Source organism: Vombatus ursinus, unplaced genomic scaffold (assembly GCF_900497805.2).
Source record: "Vombatus ursinus unplaced genomic scaffold, bare-nosed wombat genome assembly UNPS02011369.1, whole genome shotgun sequence".
NCBI classification, from domain to species: Eukaryota; Metazoa; Chordata; class Mammalia; order Diprotodontia; family Vombatidae; genus Vombatus; species Vombatus ursinus.
Window position 1 is genome coordinate 2,482,550 of NW_020951147.1, and position 19,960 is coordinate 2,502,509.

Here is a 19,960-nt window from a genome sequence, read left to right on the forward strand (position 1 = left end):
CCTTCCCTCTTAGTGAGGCCTTAGGCCGGTCACCTTCCCTCTTAGTGCCTCAGTTTCTTCCTCTATAAAAGGAGGTTACACAGATGACCTCCAAGGTCCCTTCGACCTCTATGATCCTGTCATCAATGACGAGACTTGGAATCAGGCACAAAATGAAGTGTCTCTTATGACCCCTGCCCCACTGGGGCAGAGTGACTACAATGCCAGGTCTGGAGTCAGGAAGACCTGGGCTCAAATCCTGTCTCAGGCACTTACTAGCTCTGTGACTCTGGGCAAGTCATTTTAAACTCTGAGCCTCAGTTTCCTCATCTGTAAAATGAGGATAAGGGCACCAGCCGTCAAGATGATGCCAAAACGGTGCTTTAGAAGCCCTAAAAGGCTCCAGGAACACCAGCTCCTCTGCCCGCTGTCGAGGCTGGAATTCTTGCACTCTCCTCACTTCGTTCCATGAAGTTCACACAGAAACAGTCCTGAGGCGAGCGTCTTTCCTGCCGAGTCTTTTATGTTGTTTATTCTTTCAAGTTTAATGCCCTGCAAACGACTCTGCCAGGAGATCAAGACCACAGGCTTCTGTCACTGACTGAGTTGTGGTTTTAATGTTATCTCTGTTGTTATATTATCATCCTCGTTACTGTTGTTATTATTAATATTATCTTCTCTCTCAAATGGAATCCTAGAATGTCAAAGGAGCCCGGGAGCTCATCTTACAGAGGGAGAAACTGAGGCACAGATGATGGCAGGGATTTGGGGTCCCAGAGCTGGGGAGAAGCCAAAATCCTAAGCAGCAAAGAGCCCCCCAGCTCAAGGGGAGCCCCGTGCCGCCCAGTCAGGGTCATTCGCTCCGGCCACGTGCACAGACACAGCGAGGCTTCAAGCCCTCAGGGGAAGGACAATGGGCCGTCTACAGCGCCCAACAGGGAGCCAGCCCATCTTACCTTGGCGACGCAAAGTGAGCTCCTCGCCCACGGTTCCAAAGCCTGCTGTGCTGCAGGCAGACCAGGGACCCTGCCCTGACCAGGGGTGGGGAGTGGGGGACAGGGGGCACTGCTACCGAGCCCAGGGGCCCCCATCTCAGCAGGGCTCAGGCACCCGCAGAACCAGCTGAAGGACCCACGCAAGCAGGCCCTGCACCATCTCATGGCTGCTCCTGGAGGGCCAGGGAAGAAGAGGCCAGCATCCTAGTCAGGTCACCTACCAGCCTGGATGAGGAAATCGGTACACGGCGAGAGTGGAGATCTCCAAAACCTTTGATTACAAAAGAGAAGAAGGCACAGCTACAACAATGCTGAGCTGGGTCTGGGGGTGGAAAAACTCACAGCAGCCCATCCACCGCCCCGTCCTAGGGACGGGAACAGCGCCACACACAGGATGGAGGCCTCTGAGCCTGCCACAGCCATGGGATAGCCAGGCCGGCCCGCCTGCCCAAAGGGCTCAGCCCCCAAAGGCCTTTGGAAAAGGAGCTCCCTGACCTCTGCTGGATGCACCATCCCTCCCCCTGCTCAGCCATGAGCCACCGGGATCACCCAGGGGGCAATCAGTGTGGGCCTCGTTAGGCGGGGTGCCCCTCCTCGGTCCCTAGGGGAAGACCGAGGCTGACCACCAGGAGGCCGTGTCCGGCGGAGGCTCAAGCCTGCCCTCCCCCACGCCCTCCCTCCCCATCCCGCCATTGGTAGCTGTTACCAGCAGGATCACGGTGAGAATCCCATCGAAAATGTTGCTGAAGAAGGAGACGTAGCCTTTCAGGCCCAGTGCAAACACCTTCAGCAGCATCTCCAGCACGTAGTAGAGGATGAAGAAACAGTTCAGGACCTTGGAGGCGTGAAATGGGAAAATCCTAGTCAGTGGAGCCCCAAAAAGAGGCCTCCAAAAGACGGTAGGCGGGTGGGCGGCCAGCCTGGTCTCCTGCCAGCCATGAGGGCTCGAGGGGACCGGAAAAGAGGGTCCGGACAGACCAAACGTTCCGGATGACCACGTGGGCCCGGGTCTGCCACCAAGAAGAATCGGGGTGTCCTGCGTAAGGGTCAGTGTCTGATTAGAATCCATCAATCTGACACAACACTCAGTGAAGAGCGCTAGCCTAGAGTCAGGAGACGTGAGTTCAACTCTCACCTCTAACTTGCTGCCGGGGCCACCTTGGGCGAGTCACATAACCAGCCTCAGTTTCCTCAAATGTAAAACGAGGTGGTTGGATAGCCCGAGGCCTCTTTCAGCCCCAGATCCGTGATAACGACCAAAAGCTATTTGAGTCTGTTAAATGCTTTTGGATGACTTTGTAACTCAAAGGGCAGAAGAAAGGATCCCATTTCATTCCACAGGTCCCCCTGCCCCAAAAAATCAACAAAACCCTCTCCTAGGGGGCGGCAAATGAAGCCGTATAAAACAGCCAACAATCGCCACGATTCACCACGAGAGCTTTGCGGTGACACAGAGTCCCCAGGATGCCCTGCATCTGGCAGGCTCCTGGCAGGGCCTGGCCCCTCAAGGCCCACAGCCACCAGAGTGGGCAGCCGGGCTACAGACTGCAGACAATTGAAGACTGATCCCATAAAGCGAAGTCAGCACTCACACGGGCATCGTCTATCCCTCCTGTGCCGACTTGGGGGCCTCAGGATCATCATTATAAATGAACTCTCACAGCAGGGAAAACGGAGCCCTTGAGAGGGGCGTCCCCAGGGCTTAGTGAAGAGAACGGCACAGAAGGGGAGGAGCACCTTCGTTTCTACACAAAAATGCTGCCCATTCCTTCTGATGGACACATTAAAGGGCCACACGAAGGCGTCCAACGTCCCCCACCCCGGCCTGGGAAGGGAGGGAGACCAACGCCCAGATGCACAGGTGGACGACGCGGACCGCTGCTACCTAGCAGACGTAGAAATAGAAGAGGCAAGCCCGAAGCTTACCCCCAGAATGAAGTCATCCCGCTCACTGGGCAACTTGTCCGCGTCTATCACCAAGAACACCTGGGAGGAGAGCAGAGGGCGTGTCACCTGGGGCCACCTGAATCATATACACAAAAAGGCCAAGCCACAAACTCCTCCACCCCAACCCCTAATTAAAAAATCCAGGAAAGACAACAGTAGGACCACAACCCAAGGGCAGATGGAAAAAGAAGTAAGATGGCGGCCACACGTCAAGAAACAGTGCTCACACAAATGGAAACGATGTTTCCAAAGGCGACAAAGTTCCCCAAGTAGTCAAAATAGCGGTGGCCAAAGACAGACTGCGCACGTTGCAGGACAGTGGAAGGGTACGCGGGCCGAGGAGGATGCTGGGAAAAAAACAAAAAACAGATAAACAGCGTGAAGAAAGGACTTCAGAGGGGCTGGAGCCAGCCTCTTTATGCCTCGGCTTGTCTGGTTTTTTAAATGGGAAGGACTGCCCTCCTCCAACGAGGCAAGAACAAAACGGAAAATTTAAACAAAATAAAGCAAGCTACGCCACTCTCCGGGTGAGCTCCCCCAATCCACCCCCCAAGAGCACTTCCAGCCATCCCCAAGCACTTCTCAAAGGAAAGGTCACTGAGCACGGCTTCTCTTGCATCAACCAACTGAGAGGCCCCACAAAGACCCAAGAGTTGGGGGCACGGTCACGGCAGCAGACAGACGCCAGGCTTAAGGCCTGACTCCTCTCCACCCCAGGCTCTCCGGACCAGTTTCAGCTCATTAAAGGACGACAGCCGAGCTGGGAAGAACCGTGCCGGTGCTGAGGCTCGTGGGCCGCCTACGAGGCATCTGGCTGTGTCGGCGGAGATGAGGAGACTCAACTATGGACGTAACAGAAATCCCCCCAAATTCCAGCAGCCCCGGGTTTCAGGGGGTGACGGACCTCCTTAATCGCATCTTTGTCCAGCTCCTCGAAGACGCTCTGGAACTGATCAGCCGACATCAGTCCGCCGGCGTGGGATCCAACAGTCTTCAAACGAGAGAAAAGTCTGGATGAAAATCTATTAAGAACCCCGGGTTTGTTTCCAAGGGACACAGGGCGCCAGCCAGAGACGGGTCAAAGTGAAAAGAGCCGCCTGTGGGGCCCCAGAAGCGCGTGGGAGCACGGGCCGGCCCCCGGGGCCGCATCCCCCAGGAACCACGAGGTTGAGGCCTGTTTCCCTTTCAACGGGAAGGAAAATATCTCGGCTAATTATCATCAAAGCTCATGCCCCCGACCTGAGGCAGCCCCCGGGGTCCTCGGGCAGCTTCTGCCTCACACCAGGACGCTCTCCCCATGACTCCCCAGGAAGCCTCCGGACCACAGCTGACACGGGGCAGAGGCAGGCCCGGACAAGAGATGCCCCACTGGCACGGAGCCTGGCGTGGGCGCCTGGCATGGGGGATCAAGCCGCCACTTACCTGGATGATGGCTTCCTTGCAGTAAAGGCTCATTTTCACTTTCTGAATCACCTGGAGGAACGTTTCCGGCTTAACACCGACTCTGCAAGGAGGCCAAGGCCAGAGCCCCAGTGAGAAGCGTCTGCCCAAGCTTGTCAGGAGCACAGCTCCAGCTTTCTGACCCAAGCCACCGCTCAGCCAGAAACTCCCGAGGAACACCCGCCCCCCCATGAGAGGGAATCCAACTTCAGCTTGGAGATCCTGCCAGGGATGGGGAGCTCACTACCTCCTGAGGCAGCCCAGGCCACTACAGCAGAGCTCCCAGTCTAGGTTCCGGGTTGTTTTTTCCTGCCAAGTCTACACCTGCCTCTGCTTGTGGCAGGTTCTGTCAGCCCCGCCCCGCCCCCCCAAGTGTCATCTTAGAAAGTTCTAGGAAATACCTGAAGCCAATTCTCCCTTCTGGCCTCCAGCTGCCCAGTCGCTCCTTCCCCCAAACCTCCCACCTCCCTCCCTAAGGTAGAACCTTGTCACTACCTGCCCTCCAGGCCCCGCCCAAAGGCCCCCTCCTCCAGGAAGCCATCCCTGATCTCCAGTTGTGAGGGAGTTTCCCTCAGCTGATCTCACAACACCTTAAAGCCAGCCTCTCTATTCTTCACAGGTGCTCAGACCCAGAAACAAGAATTCTTAACCTGGGCTTATTTTTTATTTTTATTTTTATTTTCATTATTTATTATGTATATATTCATACATTTTTATTATCTGTTTTTATTATTTATTTTTTATTTTTAACATTTTGAAAATTGTATTTCAACGTGATTGGTTTCCTATGGAATCCTACGTATTTTACTTTATGCATTTAAAAACCTAATTCTGAGAAGGGGCCACAGGCTTCACCAGGCTGACTGCCAAAGGCAGGACAGGGGAAAGCCAAGGCCCCCTGGGCCTCCGGGTGTGGCTCCTGAAGGGCTCTCAAAGGCCTCGTGGTCATTTTACTAACTTGGAAACGGAGGCCCAGAAAGATGAAGTGAATGGCCCAAGGTGGCACGGGGTGCATTCGTGCTCTATTCATACGCACACATGGCTTACCTCCCCACCAGAGCAGAAGCCCCCCGAGGACAGGGTCTCACCTCATTGATTTGGGGGTCTCCCCCATGCCCAGCCCAGGCCACCTCGTGAGGCTGGAACAAGTGGGACATCTCACTGAATGAATGAGCTCAGACTGGGCCGGAAGCAGAGGGAGCCATCTGAGCTGCCATCAGCGGGAAGGGAAATGAGGGCCGCCCCTTCTGCCCCGCCCAGCCCCCACTCACACAAGAGGATGGATTTCTGCTCCTTCCAGGGAGCAGAGGACTTCGAAGGCCGCCCGGATCCCCAGTCGCCTCCTAAAGAGCGAGGACTGAATCGATTCCTGCCAAGGAGAAGCGGCCCGGAGGGCCAGCAAAGGGGCTCTGCTTAGACTTGAACCCAGGACCCCTCCCCACATGCGTGCTCACGCACGTGCGCACGCACACACATGTGCACATGCCTGGCCATGCGTGCCTTGGCCTCCAAAGTGCCACAGGGACAAGCCAGGATGCAGAGAAGGCCCCAGGAGGGGAGGGGAAAAGGAGACCCTCATTCCATTCTGATGCTGGGTGAGTACCTACTATGTGCAAGGCTCTAAGCCAGGCCCGGACGGAGGGAGACTCAAGCTGAAATGAAACCCGGAACGTCACAGACATTCAGGGCTGGAGGGACCCTGGGGCCACTCTGTCCATCCCACACCCATGGGCACCGGTCATCCAGTCCTCACCTGAGCCTCCATTGGGAGGAGGAGGGAGCCCCGGCCTCTGGGGCAGCCCATTTCCCTGACATCCCCCACAGCCCCCGGCCGTCTCTGCTGGGCGCTAACCTCAGAAGCTGAGCTCCGGATTCTGGGTGACCAGGAGGATGGAGGCCCATCCCCAGAAATGGGTCAACGGGACAAGGCGGGTGAGGGCGGGGGCGGCCACGGGGAGCCTCAGTAACAATGGGAAGTCCCTGCTGTGGAGCCCCGGGCACCCTGAGGCTGAGAACTGCTTAGAGGCAGCGAGGCTGCCAGTGGCTACAGCTCTAGGCCTGGAGGCCAAAGGACCTGAGTTCAAATATGTCCTCAGACACTTACTAGATGTGTGACCCTAAGCAAGTCAGCCTCAGTTCTTCATCTGTAACACTGGGATCATGATAGCCCTTTCCTCCTGGGGTTGGTGTGAGGATCAAACGAGACAGATTTATAAAGTACTAAGTTCCTGGCACACAGTAGGCGCTTCATAAATCCTTCCTCCCTTCTACTGTGTACTGCTTAGAAGGGATTTCTTTACCCCACCCAATGAAATCACACGTCCTGGCCCCTCTACCCACCAAAAAAGCACACACCATCCACAGCGGGCCTGGGAAACACCCTCCGGTGCCCCCTTCTGCCTCAATTTCCACAAGACATCCAAGACCACCCTGAGAACGATGGACTCTGGGGGCAGGAAGAGGTCTCGGGGTCACCCCGTCCAACCCCTACAACAGAGAGAGAAACTCAGGCCCAGGGAAGGTGACTCAGCTCCTCCACGGCAGCGCGCAGCCTGGCTGCCAAGCCACCCATCTCTCTCGCTACTTCTGATCAAGCCCCATGGGGGAGGCCTTCTTCAAAGGACATTTCCCCAGCACGTACGACCCACCTGAACGTCGCGAGGAAGGTGCCGGCCCCGACTCACCATGAGGTAGCCCCTGAACTGGTTGTAGATGATGGCGGTCAGCAGGTTCATCAGAAACAAACTTCCTGTGAGGGAGAAAGCGGGTGCAGCGGTCAGGGCGGGGGCGGTCAGGCCACGGCGGTCAGGGCGCGGCGGTCAGGCCAGTACGCAGTCACTTGCTGACCCACCCTTCCTCTTGGCTTCCCCTCCACACTCTCCCCTTCTTTGCCTAATTAAGCACAGCTTCAGAAGCTTCCCAAGCACCTCTCGCTCCTCTCCAAACCGTGTGAACTCTTAGCGAGCCGGAGCCTTGCTAGGATGCCCTGCTTGGGGATGGCACGACCCGGATCACATGAACCAGTGGAGAGGCAGAGACCCGGGGGCCAGCCTGGCCCAAGCCAACAAGCATTTCTCTTTTCCCTGCTAGAGTGGAAGCTTCTTGAGGACAGGAACTATTTCACTTTAGCCTTCTTACTCCGAGCACTAAGCTCAGGGCCAGCACAAAGCAGGTGTTCAGTAAATGCTGATTGGTCACGTGGAACTAAGCGAGCAAGGCACCACCCCACTGCGGGCCGGCTTCCTTATCTGTCCAATAAGGGACAGACCGGATGGCCTCTTGGGCCTCTTCCAGGCCCCTTCCTGATCTCTGATTCTAGGATGACCCAAAGACTGGGGAGGAGGGGAGGACAGAGGGAAGCAGACTTGGGATTCCACCAGGGTCAGAAACTTCCAGCGTGGAAACTCTCTCCACCAATGCAGACCAGGGATCCGAGTTTATCTGACAGTGTCAGGGTGCCTGTCTTCCTGTCTCGGGGGCCAGCCCTCTGACCCCGGCCACGCTGCACAATAAATCCATAATGATGAAGTGGGGGGTGACTGGGGACACAGAGCCCGCCCGATGGCAACGTCAGAGGAGGTGACCCCGGCCCGCCCGTACTCTCGGCGTCACGGTCAGTGAGGCTGCTGCCCATGGGTTGGCCAGAGGACTTCATCTCAGGTGCTCCCAGGGTGGGGAGCTCGCTCACCTATCACAGTGAAGACGATGAAGAAGATGGAATACGCCCGGTTCTTGGAATATGCAGGAATCATCACTACAATTAGGAATTAAATTAATTAAATTAGGAATTAAAACCATCCAAAAGAAAGACACTCCCAACCTCAGAGCTAGTTCAGATCAGGAGGACGTGGGAAGGAGTGGGAGGCGGGGGGAGCCTTTGAAGGGGCGCCTCGAGGAGAGGAGGGAGACAGAGGCTCATAAGCAAAGGAGTCGTCCCTCTTCCTCCCACCCTGCCCCCACACATACTCAGTGGTGGATTTAACTTCCTGCATCCCAAGGGAAAAGTGGAGATTTCTCACCCACTGGTGACACTGAGTTGGCTGGACAGAACCAGCCTCTCCAACAATGTAAAGTCCCCCACTGGGGCTCAAAAAGTCAATCGCAGCAGAGGGTTTGGTGTGGGAAAAGGGCTGAAACAGACCGCGAGCTTTCTGCAGATCCACAAGGGACATGGCAGCCCAGGGAGCTAACGGGAGTTTAGGTGGCCTCCCCCACACAGGAGGTGAGAGTTTTGGATTCGGGAGATGGGGATGAAGGCGTGCCCGGAGCTGGGGCAGAAGGAAGTGCTGGGAGACAGGAGACAGGTCACGGTGTGACGTGGTGGGATTCGGGGTACAGACCCAGAAAGAGTCAAGGGAAGAGGGAGCCCCTGGAGGCTTATCAGCGGGCTTCGCCCCGGCCCTAGGAAGCCCAGAGCCCATGAAGGAGGCAGGGGAGGCCCCAGCGAGGCAGGTTTTGGAGATAAAATGTTTCTCCAGGACGGGCGCCTTGGGGACATTCTATCTCTGCAGGTCCTCAAGCGGAGGCTGGGCGATCCTCTGTTGGAGGTGATGTCATGGGCTGGCCTAGAACCCCTTCCCGTTCTAGGCTCTGGGATTGTCACAGCCCCCAGGGAAGAAACCCGGAAAGGGGCAGGACTTCAAACAGACCCTCGTGACAGTGGGCATCTCACTCACCGTCGGGGTTGTTGGCTGTGGTCAGCAGCACCAGAAGGGAAGTCAGCGACTCTGGAAAGTTCTGAAAATACAGCCTCCGCTCCTGGTCCTTCCGGTCATCCTGGGCATGGAGGAATGGGGCTTTAGGAGGCCAGACGAGTGAGCAGGGATGCCCCGCCCCCACTGTCCCAGAGATCTCCAAACAGCCTGGAAGGCCACCGGGGACGGAGCGGGGATCCTGCGTCGGGACAAGGTGGGTTTGGGAGTCTCTGAGACCGTGCAGAAACCCAAGGCTGGGCCCATCCTCCCCAGAGCCTCCAAGCTGCCCAGGGCTGAGGACACACAGGGGTGGGGGAGGGGAGCAAGGTATGAGGGACTCTGACTGAGCCAAGCCCATCCCCTGGGGGAAAGAAGGGCCAAGAGACCCGGCTGGGCAGGAAGACAGCCCAGGTTCAGATCCAGCCCCTGCTTTTCGCTATCTGTGTGGCCTGGGTCGGGTCGCTCCCTGGGCCTCAGTTTCCCCCTCTATAAAAGAAGGCCTCCAAGGTCCCTCTAGCCTAAAGCCACACAGGTGGTCTGTGCCTATGTCAGCCAGTCAGCCAATAAAATTATTTATGAAGCTCCCACTATGCACCAGGCACTGTGCTAAGCACCCGGCAGTCCCTGCCCGTCCGATGGGGGAGATGACACACAGACAGCCAGGTACAAACCATCATCGACAGACACAGGGCCTTCGCATGGGGGACTGCGGGGGGGAGACTGGGAGGAGGAGCATAGGAGCACCTGGGGGCAGATGGGATGCCCCCGTCACGCCCAGAGCCACCAAATGAGGCTGCTGGGCACACATCAGGCCTTGGTACCCAAAGGAAAGACCCGGGCTCGGTTCCCTTCCTGGGGACGTCCGCACACGGGGAGAGGAAGCCCACTGACACGGATCCCCACCTAAGCCCCTTCGCCGCTGCCTGCCTCGGTTTCCTCAACTATAAAGTAGGGATGATGACGGCATCCCCCTGCCAGGGTAGCTGTGAGGATCCGTACTCGATCCAATGAGATACCACATGTAAAGCCAATTAAGAATCCTGAATTACAATATAAATGCTGGGCATCTTCCTCTTCATCACGAGCGTTAGTATCTCAGAGGCAGAGGGTCAGAGCCAATCAGCAGGGGACTTGGAACTGTGGGACCTGGGTTCAAATCCCACTTCTGACGCTCACTCGCTGGGGGCCCCGGACAAGTGACCGAGCCCCCCAGAAGCCTCGGTTTCCTCATCTGTAAAAGGGGACAAGAGCACCCATGCCGGGGGCTGCCGTGGGGCTACAAACAAGGAAATGGCGGCTGAGGGAGCGCGGTTATTGTCCCAGGGTCACCCAGCCAGGAAGGGCCAGAGCTCAGTCCTCTCCCGGGCTGCCTCACGCCAAAGAGGGCTCCAGGCTAGGGACGAGTGGAAGGGAGGGGAGAGGGGAGGCCCAGTAAACGCCTGGTGACGGGCATGATTTGGCCTTGGGCTCGGGAGTCTTACTGGCTGTGTGACCTCAGGCAGACGCCTAACCTCTCTGGGCCCAGGACCCCGGCAGCAGGGGAGGGCGCCAGTACACGGGTGGGACCCTTCCCCCTCACCTTTTCCCGCATGAACAGCAGCATGCCGAGCATCGTGAACAGGCACAGGTGTACAAAGAGCAGCAGCGCAACGCTGTTGGGGAGAGCCCCGAGGGGACACAGGTCGGCCGAGGGGACAGACGTGCCCCGCCCGGCCTGGCTCAGACCCCCGCTCGCCAGGGGCCGAGTCCTAACGGCAGAGACGGCCAAAGGGACCGCCCTCCCCACCGCGAGCCGCCCCCCAGGGAAGGGGGCAGCTGCCCCAGAAAGAAACAAAGCTCCCCGGCTGGAGAGCCCCAAGGAGCGGGGAGGGATCAGGGCCCGGGGACGGGGCCAATCCGGCCTCAGACACTTCCTAGCTGGGTGACCCTCTGCTGCCTCGGTTTCCTCTTCTGTACAATGGAGATAATAACAGCCCCTCCCTCCCAGGGTTGTTGTGAAAATTAAATCAAACCGTATTTGTAAAGCACATCATACAACGCCTGGCATACAGTAGGCACTATAGAAATGCTTATTTTTTTCTTCTCTGCCTTCTCTATTATGGATCTAACAACTGCCAAGTCACTGAAATGCTGTGAGCCGCAGACGCCTCAGTTTCTTTCAATCTTCCTTTTCTCTAATGCGCCCCCCACCATGACCCACCATGGAATGTAACCTCCTGGAGGGCAGGCAGTGTGACACGTTTGGCTGTATCCCCAGTGCCTGAAGTGAAAAAAGGGTTCAGCACCCCCAGCCCCACTGGGGCTGGGGTCCTTTCTGCTCTACGCCCATAGGCGCCCTGGGCACTAAAGTCAAGGGACGGTTGTGACAACAGGAAAGGACTGAGGGGATCGTCATCCTGCTGGCACATGCAGAGGGGTCCCCGCGGGTGGCTTTACCACCGGGCCTTGCCATCTCAAAGCCGGATGCTCAGGCAGCAGCCCAGCGCCACCAGCCCCGAGGAGGCACGGGCCCTCCCAGGTAAGGCAGGGTCAGCGAACAGCCAGGAAGGGGCCGAGGTCGCCGGGACCACCAGGGCAGGGACTCTGACCCCCGGCACCTGGCCCCCACGGGGAGACAAGGCACCTCCCCAGCTGGGAGGCCCAGCTCCAGGTCTGGGTCACCACGACTCCCAGGTACAGAAGATGCTCTTCCTGTGCTCCCTCCGCCCCCTCCTGGCCCCCACACACGGAACAGACGTCATTCATATAATGCTTTAAGGTTTACAACGTGCCTTCTCAATGTCACCTCATTTGGACCTCAGCCAGGGTGGTTATTATCCCCATTTGACAGGCGGGGAAACTGAGGCAAACCGAGGGTTTTGGTTTTTGTTTTTCAGTGACTTGCCCGGGGTCACCCAGCTAGGAAGCGTCTGAGGCTGGACTGGAACTCAGCTCTCCCTGACTCCGGGCTCAGAGCTCTGGGCCCCGCAGCATGCCCCACTGCTGAAGTATCCAACGCCCCACCCCACCCCCCTGTAGACCTGGCCATCTCGGGCAGCGTCCGTCTGATGCACTTCAGCGTCTTCTTCATCATGGAAGAGTTCTGGAGAAGGAAAAAAGGTCGCACGAGCCGGCGGACACGCAGCGTCTGAAAGAGAGGAGGATCCTGGGTCCCGAAGCGCCCAGCTGGAACAGGGACGTCCCCAGGGGCGGAACCAGCATGGGGGCGGGTGGGGTAGAAGGAGTTACAGAGGAAGGCTCCATTCTGAAGAGCCGGCCGCCCCACGCTGGGACACACTGTCCCAGCACCAGGGGCTCCCCACCAGAAGCCAGGCGACCATGGGCAGGAGGGATTCCTGGTTCAGCCTCTGCCCCTTCCAGCATGAAAAAGGCCGGGGTTCCACAAGCCGCCCCGCCTCTAAATCATTCATTGAACCAAGTTTCACCGAATGGCTTCGATGGATCCTGTGGGAGTGAGACCCCCGTCGGAGGCCCCTTCCCAATCCAGGAGCGGCCCCGCCCCCTGCCCCCACCTCGTCCCACCTCCCATCCTCAGGGGCCTTGCACACAGTAGGTGTTTACCAACGGCACGCCGGGCACACGTGTGTGAGCACACGCCCCATCCTCCCCATGGGTCATTCCCATCTCAGGCCGCGTCCTCCGCAGCCCCCTCCCCTCACCTCCCGACAGCCGAAGCTCAAGGACACGGTCCAGTCGGTCAGAGACACCACCAGCGCCACGATGTAGGCCAACAGCCAGCGGTTCTTCAGAAACTCTCTCCATCCAATCAAATAGCTCTAGAAGACCAAGGCACACACTGAGACGCTCTCAACGCCTCCGGGGAAATCAGGCTTTTCTCCGTCCTGGGAGGCAGCCGGGGAAGCCCAGGGGACCACGAGGCTCACAGCCCCCATTTTACAGATGAGGATACTGAGGCCCAGAGACATGGAAAGTGAAGAAGGGGAGAGCTGGAAAGGGGTGGGAAAAGAAGGGGGGGACAGAGAGGGGAAGAGGGGGAAGGAGGAGAGAAAGGAGAGAGGGAGAGAGAAGAAGAGAAAGGAAGAGAGAGAAGGGGAGCAGAGAGAGAGAGGGAAAGAGAGACAGAGAGGGAGAGAGAAGGGGAGGAGAGAGAGAGAAGGGGAGGAGGAGAAAGAAACAGAGACAAGAAGAGAGAGGAAGACAGAGAGAGAAGGGGAGGGGAGAGAAAGGAAAAGAAATACAGAGAGAGAGAGAAGGGGAGGAGAAGAGAGAGAAAAGAAGAGAGAAGAAGAGAGAGAAGGGGAGGGGAGAGAAAGGAAAAGAAATACAGAGAGAGAGAGAAGGGGAGGAGAGAGAGAGAGGGAAAGAGAGAGGGAGAGAGAAGGGGAGAAGAGAGAGAGAAGTGAAGGAGGAGAAAGAAACAGAGAGACAAGAGAGAGAAAGAGAGAGAGAAGGGGAGGACAGAGACAGAGAGGGAGAGAACGTGTCTTCTTTGCAGAGGTGGGGGTCTGCAGGCACAGAACAGTGCATACACTGTCAAGACTCTTTTCCTCTTTGTCATTCTTTGTTGTAAGAATTGGGATGGAGAGGACGAGAACAAAGCAAAGGCCATTTCACGACAAAGGACTTCAATGAGCAGGTTTTAAAAGGACAAAAGCCAGGGCGTCTGCACAGATGATTTCCCAGCATGCCAGGCAGATGGGTTGGGGGGGGGGGGGGGGGACACGGGGGGGGGGGGGGGGGGGGGACGCCAGGAGCCCTGGGGCAGCCCTTCCCCCACACCGGGCTCACCTTCATGGACACGTCCGCTATGAACACCAGGAAGCACAGCGCCTCGACGCTCTCCGTCAGGCCGCACGGAGGCTCCCAGGGGGCCTGGCGGTAGCGGACGTCCGAGGTGACCGTGAGGGAAGAAGGGGTCTCGATGAAAGCCAGAGACAGGATCAGGAAAATGGTGAAACTGAGAACCCTAGGAGAAAAGCCAGAGCTCCATGAAAATGCCGGGCCGACCCTCCGCAAGCCCCGCCACAAGGGCAGCCTGGCCACGGCCAGCCACCACATGGCTGACACGGGGCAGTGGGAGAAGCCCCACGCGTGGAGCCCAGGGTCCTGCTCTACAACTGACTGGCTGTGAGACCCTGGGCAAGTCCCTCGCCCTCTCTGGGCCTCAGCTGACTCTTCTATAGAGTCGGATGGCCCTGCGTCCAGTGATCCTGCAAGACCCTGCACGGCCCGCCCTACTCGCCAAGGGTCAGCCGCGGTCTGAATCCTCGATAAACTGGTCCCGTTCAGACGACACAGAAGGGCGGCCCAAGGAGCCCACCATGGCCACCCTCTGGATCGAGGACAAGGCCTGCGGTCCTGCTCACAGACTACCCAGATGAGGGGACCGGAGGCCAGCCTTGCCCCGCCCCGCTCCGCCCCGAGCCTGGAGCTGGCCAAGCTTCCCAGAAGTACGGAGGGAAGACAGACTGAGGACCCCGGGCAGGGCTGGGCAGATCTAACTGCACACCAGTCCCCTCCCCAGCCCAGTGTAGACACACTCCCGCCCCCCACTTCCTGGCGGGAGCCTTCCCCTGAGTCTCCGTGTCTCCCCTTGCAGCACCAGGCCTGGCCGCAGCACAGGGGTAGTCGCCGAGCTGCCCCATGCCCTCCTGCCCACTCTGATCCTGATCATGGGACCCACATGTCGAGGCAGAAGAAGCCTCAGAGACCACTGAGTCCATTTTACAGATGAGGAAACTGAGGCCTAGGAAAAAAGCGATGCCCCCAAGGGCAGCCTCACAGGTGGTAAGCATCAGAGGCGTCCTCACTGGGTGCCCCCAGGGCAGCCTCATGGCCTTCCCTGCTCCAGCCCTGCCTGGCTCTGCAGATCCTGCCCCAGCCCCAGCCCCAGGAATCAACGGCAAGGAGGCACAGGGACTGGGCAAGTCATTTAACGTCTCCGAGGCTCAGTTTCTTTATCTCTAAAATGGGCACCCCCCTCCCTGCAGTACAGACTGCCCTCCCAGGATCATTAAGAGTTATAAATGGATGGAGCCCCACGGAAGTGCTGGGGGCACTATTACTATGATTCCTGACAGAATCCAGCAGAGCTCACTGGGAAAACCACGAGTAAAGTGAGGGAATTCTCACCCCTGGCAGATGCGTGAGTAATGCCATCGGTACAGTGCCAGCGACGTGGAGTCCATGCGGTGATTGATGGAACGGTACTGGAATGAGAAGTCGGACACGGTGAGGGGACACCACACGCTGGGACGGAAACAGCTTCTGACACGCGGGGTTCGGGGAAGCAGACGGGAGAAGAGCTGGGGGCCGGGGTCCCTGCCCTGCGGCCACCTATGCTGCCCCCTTCAGGGCTGGGTCATCCGCGGGAGGCGGCCAGGTGGGTGCCCAGGTGGCACAGCCCACAGCTGGGGCTCAGTCTCCTGACCAGCTCAACTCTCAGGGGCTTCAGGAAATAGAGACCGGGCCGCCAAACTCGGGCCTTCCAGGTGAAAACCCAGGCCGTGCATTAGAAACAAGGACACGGTGACAGCCAGGGGAGGGCCAAGAGACAGACAAGAAGTCTGGCGAGCAAAGGGTCAAACCCTAAAAGCAGCAGAATCTTGGTCCCACTCCTGGCCCATGAGAGCTGACCTTCAGAACTGTCAGGCAGTGTGCAGGCGATTCACTGATCAGTATTAGCATGCCAGAATTAATTAATTATTATTACTATTATAGATCAGTTACACCAACTATGTTCCAGCACTCTGCTAAGTGCTCGAATTCCAGGAATCAGTGAGAATTTATTAAATTGCACTGAATAGATTCTATTTGATACTGGGAGACATACTATATATATATATGTGTGTGTGTGTGTGTGTGTGTGTGTACATATATATATATACACATACATACATACACACACACATATATACATATGTGTGTGTGTGTGTGTGTGTGTGTGTGTAAAACATAACACATATTTTAAAAAATTTAAAATGGACCCAGAGAAGGGAGAGAAAATCTTCCTCCTTCCCTGGGTTGCCCAGATGGGGGACAATGGGTGCAGGATACTGCATACACTCTTACATCCTGCTTTTTGCTTTTTTTCTTCTCTTCTTTTTTCTCTGTGTGAGAAGGGCTGGCTCATGGGGGAGGGGCAGGGATCTGTTCAGGAATGAATGGGGGTGAGACATACAACAGGCAGCAATAGAAATTAAAATGTTAATTTTTTTCAATAAAATAATTTAGGGGCAGCTAGGTGGCGCAGTGGATAGAGCACCGGCCCTGGAGTCAGGAAGACCCGAGTTCAAATCCAGCCTCAGACACTTGACACTTACTAGCTGTGTGACCCTGGGCAAGTCATTTAACCCCAACTGCCTCACAAAAAAAAAAAAAAAGGCAGAAAATAAAATAAAATAATTTTAATAAAAATTTAAAGATGTGTAGGCAGTTAAAAATGAAGGAAAACACAGCCTTAAAAGGATAAGCTTCTACTCTCACCAAGATGCCCACCATGTGTGGGTTTCTCGAGGGGTGCCATGTGCCTGGGCACGGGGCAGGTCCCTCCACACTCTCTCAGCCCCACCCCCATCTGCGTGTGAGAAGAGCCCACCCCTGGCGGGAGGGAGCGAAAGCACACTCAGGAGCCTTGCTCTACCTCAAACTGAAAACCATTTCTAAAAGCAATGGTCACATTTCCATGTGCAGCCACTTCAGCCAGGCCCTTGGGGGGGCGGGGGGGGTTGGTTGGCACACTCTCGCAAACATGGGGCGGGGGCTTCTGGGGCTCCCGCTCCCCAGGCCCTGACCCCACCTCCTCCTCCAAAGGGGAGGAAGCCGGAGGGACAAAGGAGCAGGGGCAGCCCCCACCACAACCCAGCCCCCTACCTGGATGGCGTCCTCGATAAACACCACGGCCTGGTTGATGCAAAGATCCCGGTGGGCGTCGGCAACTGGACACAGAGGAGAGAAATTGAGTCACAGAATGTCAGAGCTGGAGGACCCCTGAAGGAGGGGTCATCCTGACCACCCCACGCATTTTTACAGATGTGGAAACTGAGGCCAAGAGAAGTTAAAGGATTGTCACGGAAAGAATGCTGGAGATGGAGTCACGAGGGCTGGATCTGAATCCTAGCTGTAATACTATTAGCTGTGTGACATGGGACAGTTCCCTTCCCCTCTCTGGGGCTCAGTTTCCCTCTCCGTAAAATGGGCTGTATTGGGAAAATGGGGTTTTCCCAAGGATCACAGAATCTGGAGCTGGGGGAGACCTTGGGGGCCATGTAGTCCAACCCCCCATTTTACAGATGAGGAAACTGAGCCCCTAGAGAGGGGAAGGGATGCAATAACCTTAGAGCCCATCTAGGCCTCAGTTCAGAGATAAGGGAACTGCCATGTCCAAGAGATCCAGTCACTTGCCCAAGGTCACACAAACTGTACGCATCCGTGGCAGGATTTGAATCCGGGTCCTTTGACTGCAGTGGCCCACAGTGTCTCCTAGCAATACAAGCTGCTGTGGCTGTGGCTAATGCAGCTGCTAAGAGGGAGAGCTGAGACTTGAATTCAGGCCTTCCGACTCTGAGTTCAGGTCTCTCCAAAGCACAGCACGGCCCAAGCTAACTTCATGATTTTTTCATGGGAACTTTCCTGCCTTGGTAAGAAATAAAGACAAGCCAGGGCCCAGTGGCCTCTGCCCTTCAGGGAGAGCTCTCAACAGCTGGAGGTCAGCGAGGCAAGCCAGTGGACCAGAGCAGAGGCCTTGGAGCAGGCCGAGGGAGCCTCTCGGCTCGGCTCAGCGGGCTGGCCACCCTTGCCCAGGAGGCGCCCCGTCGACGCCACAGGCTGGCCGGCACCCAGGAGGCAGCCTCAGCCAGCGGCTCTGCCCAGAACCAGAGTGATTCACTCACGGGCAGCGTCGACTTCACTGGAATGCCTGGCAGAGCTGTTCAGGAATGGCCTTCCCCCAACCGGACACTGCCCTTACTGTGGCCAACCTGGGAATCCAGGGCAGCGCTGGCAGGAGGCGCCTGTGTGACCCCAGGCAGTCCTCCCCGCTCTGGACGACGAGGGGGCTGGCCCAGGGCACAGCCGTCCGACACTCGGCCGTACGGCCCCGACGCTGCCCAGCGCTGCCCAGACCAGATCACAACGCGATCGGGACGACGGCTCATCCCTCAGAGGGGGGCCTGAACACCCAGGGTGCCCCAACCCTTGGAGACGGTCAGGGGAACGAGGGGGGGACCCCGCAGGGGCAGATGGTGGGGGATGGGGCCCGGAGGGTGAAGGAGCTCACTGCCCAGCACAAAGCCTTCAGACGGCAGGCTCGCAAAGCCCCTCGTCCCGTGCCCGGAACGGCTCCGTGAGCTCCTCGGCACAAACACAAATACAAGAAACCTTAAGCCAGGAGCTTCAAAGATAAAAGCACGAGATGGGGGTGAGATCTAATCTAGAGAATGACGCTGCGGTCTGAGGCCAGGGAGGGACAGCGCCAGAGGAGGCAGGGAAGGGGCCGGCTCATTTGGCCAGAACTGGGGAAAACCCCGAAGTCTTCAAACGTCACTTCAACAAGAGCCGATGGGCTGCAGCTCGGGGAGAACCCGTCACTGCAGTCCTCCCAAAAGCGCAGGGCCAGGGGCCCCAGAAACGTGACTCCCAGGCTCCCAGGCTCCCAGCCACGTTTCCTGAACACGGCTGAGGTTAGCTGGGGCCTGGCCCAGGAAGGAAGCTGCCTCTGGAGTGGGGGAGGGGTGGATGATCTGGAACCCCAACCCGCACAAAGGAGGCTCACGGGGCTGGGAGGCTCTGCCCAGGCAGCCTCCACCTCCCAGGCTCCATGAGCTCAGCCCTGGGCTTCCCCCTCCCCTGACCCACGGTGCTGCTCCGGCCAAAAACGTCATCCCCCTGCAGCTACTGAAAGTCTGTCACCAGGCCCAGCACTGGCAGTCTTCTTGGGGTGCCCCCTCCCTGACTCTCCCTAAGGGCTGGGGCTCTGCCACGGGGGTCCAGGCCGGACTCCTGAGGGATGAGCCATCTGTCCTCTCTCCCTGAAGGGAATAGGGAGCCACAGAGATTCCTCGAGCAGAGAAGAGACCTGGGCACTGAGTGCATGAAGTAGAGCGGGGATAGACTGAGGCAGGGGCCACCCCAAGAGTCCAGGCAAAAAGCAAAGCGGGCCTGACGCCGCAGGGGGCGCAGGGGGCGGGGCTGTGGATGGAGGTGGAGACACCAGAAAGGTCAGGCCAGCCCACGCTGAGGAGCCGGACAAAGATGTCAGTGGAGAAATAATAACAACTCATGGTCGCCCGTGGTGAACTCACAGATTTACAGCTGAGAGGGAGCCCAGAGGCCCCCAGCCCAGAGGCAGGGGGATGCGGCCAAGGTCAGCCAGGGGAGAAAGGGCCAGGGCCGCTGACTGCCCAGCCAGCCTCTCCACCGGACCTCAGGGGCTCAGCTCTCCCTCTCAAAGTAGTCCCCTTCACAGGCTGCACCCTTATTACAAGAGAGAACAGAGTTGTTCTGGCCACTGATGGAACAGTAAAAGAACAAAGGGGAACCTGGTGATGAAAAAAGAGAAAGAAGCAGAGAGCCATTCCCTAGTGGACAAATAGCCACAAGGTGTGAACACACAGCGGCCTGCTGCTTCTGTTTCTTCCCTGTCCTCCCTCCCTCCCTTCCTTCTTTTCCTTCCTCCCCCCTTCTTTCCCTCCCTCCCTTCCTCCCTTCTTTCTTTCCTTCCTTTCTTTCCTCTCTCTCTCCCTTCCTTCCTTCTTTCCTTCCTCCCTTCTTCCTTTCCTTCCTCTCTCTCTCCCTTCCTTCTTTTCCTTCCTTCCTTTCTTTACTCCCTTCCTCTGTTCCTTCTTCCCTTCTTTCTTTCCTTCTTTCTTCCCTTCTTCTTTTCTTTCCTCTCTCTCTCCCTTCGTTTTCTTTCCTTCCTCTTTTCTTTCTTCCCTTCTCCCCTTC

The 19,960-nt window shown here is 57.4% G+C and overlaps 1 protein-coding gene across 6 annotated transcripts in view; it reads right to left on the reverse strand.

Annotated features, from left to right (window-relative positions):
* The window catches only part of TPCN2 (two pore segment channel 2), a 31,359-nt gene that overhangs the window by 9,704 nt on the left and 1,695 nt on the right, over positions 1 to 19,960 (reverse strand). For 4 of the 6 annotated variants that reach the window (XM_027856099.1, XM_027856097.1, XM_027856098.1 and 1 more), the window contains exons 2-18: positions 16,889 to 16,953; positions 15,149 to 15,225; positions 13,805 to 13,982; positions 12,715 to 12,831; positions 12,076 to 12,182; positions 10,635 to 10,707; positions 9,038 to 9,137; positions 8,050 to 8,115; positions 7,046 to 7,110; positions 6,702 to 6,848; positions 5,633 to 5,730; positions 4,344 to 4,425; positions 3,826 to 3,912; positions 3,149 to 3,268; positions 2,901 to 2,960; positions 1,681 to 1,809; positions 1,196 to 1,245 (exon numbers count right to left, since the gene is read on the reverse strand). In XM_027856099.1, the coding sequence (XP_027711900.1) occupies positions 1,196 to 1,245; positions 1,681 to 1,809; positions 2,901 to 2,960; positions 3,149 to 3,268; positions 3,826 to 3,912; positions 4,344 to 4,425; positions 5,633 to 5,730; positions 6,702 to 6,848; positions 7,046 to 7,110; positions 8,050 to 8,115; positions 9,038 to 9,137; positions 10,635 to 10,707; positions 12,076 to 12,182; positions 12,715 to 12,831; positions 13,805 to 13,982; positions 15,149 to 15,225; positions 16,889 to 16,953 (1,621 nt within the window). Of the gene's footprint in view, positions 1 to 1,195; positions 1,246 to 1,680; positions 1,810 to 2,900; positions 2,961 to 3,148; positions 3,269 to 3,825; positions 3,913 to 4,343; positions 4,426 to 5,632; positions 5,731 to 6,701; positions 6,849 to 7,009; positions 7,111 to 8,049; positions 8,116 to 9,037; positions 9,138 to 10,634; positions 10,708 to 12,075; positions 12,183 to 12,714; positions 12,832 to 13,804; positions 13,983 to 15,148; positions 15,226 to 16,888; positions 16,954 to 19,960 lie in introns of all 6 variants that reach the window. The other 2 variants (XM_027856100.1, XM_027856101.1) reach the window with 2 other exon arrangements.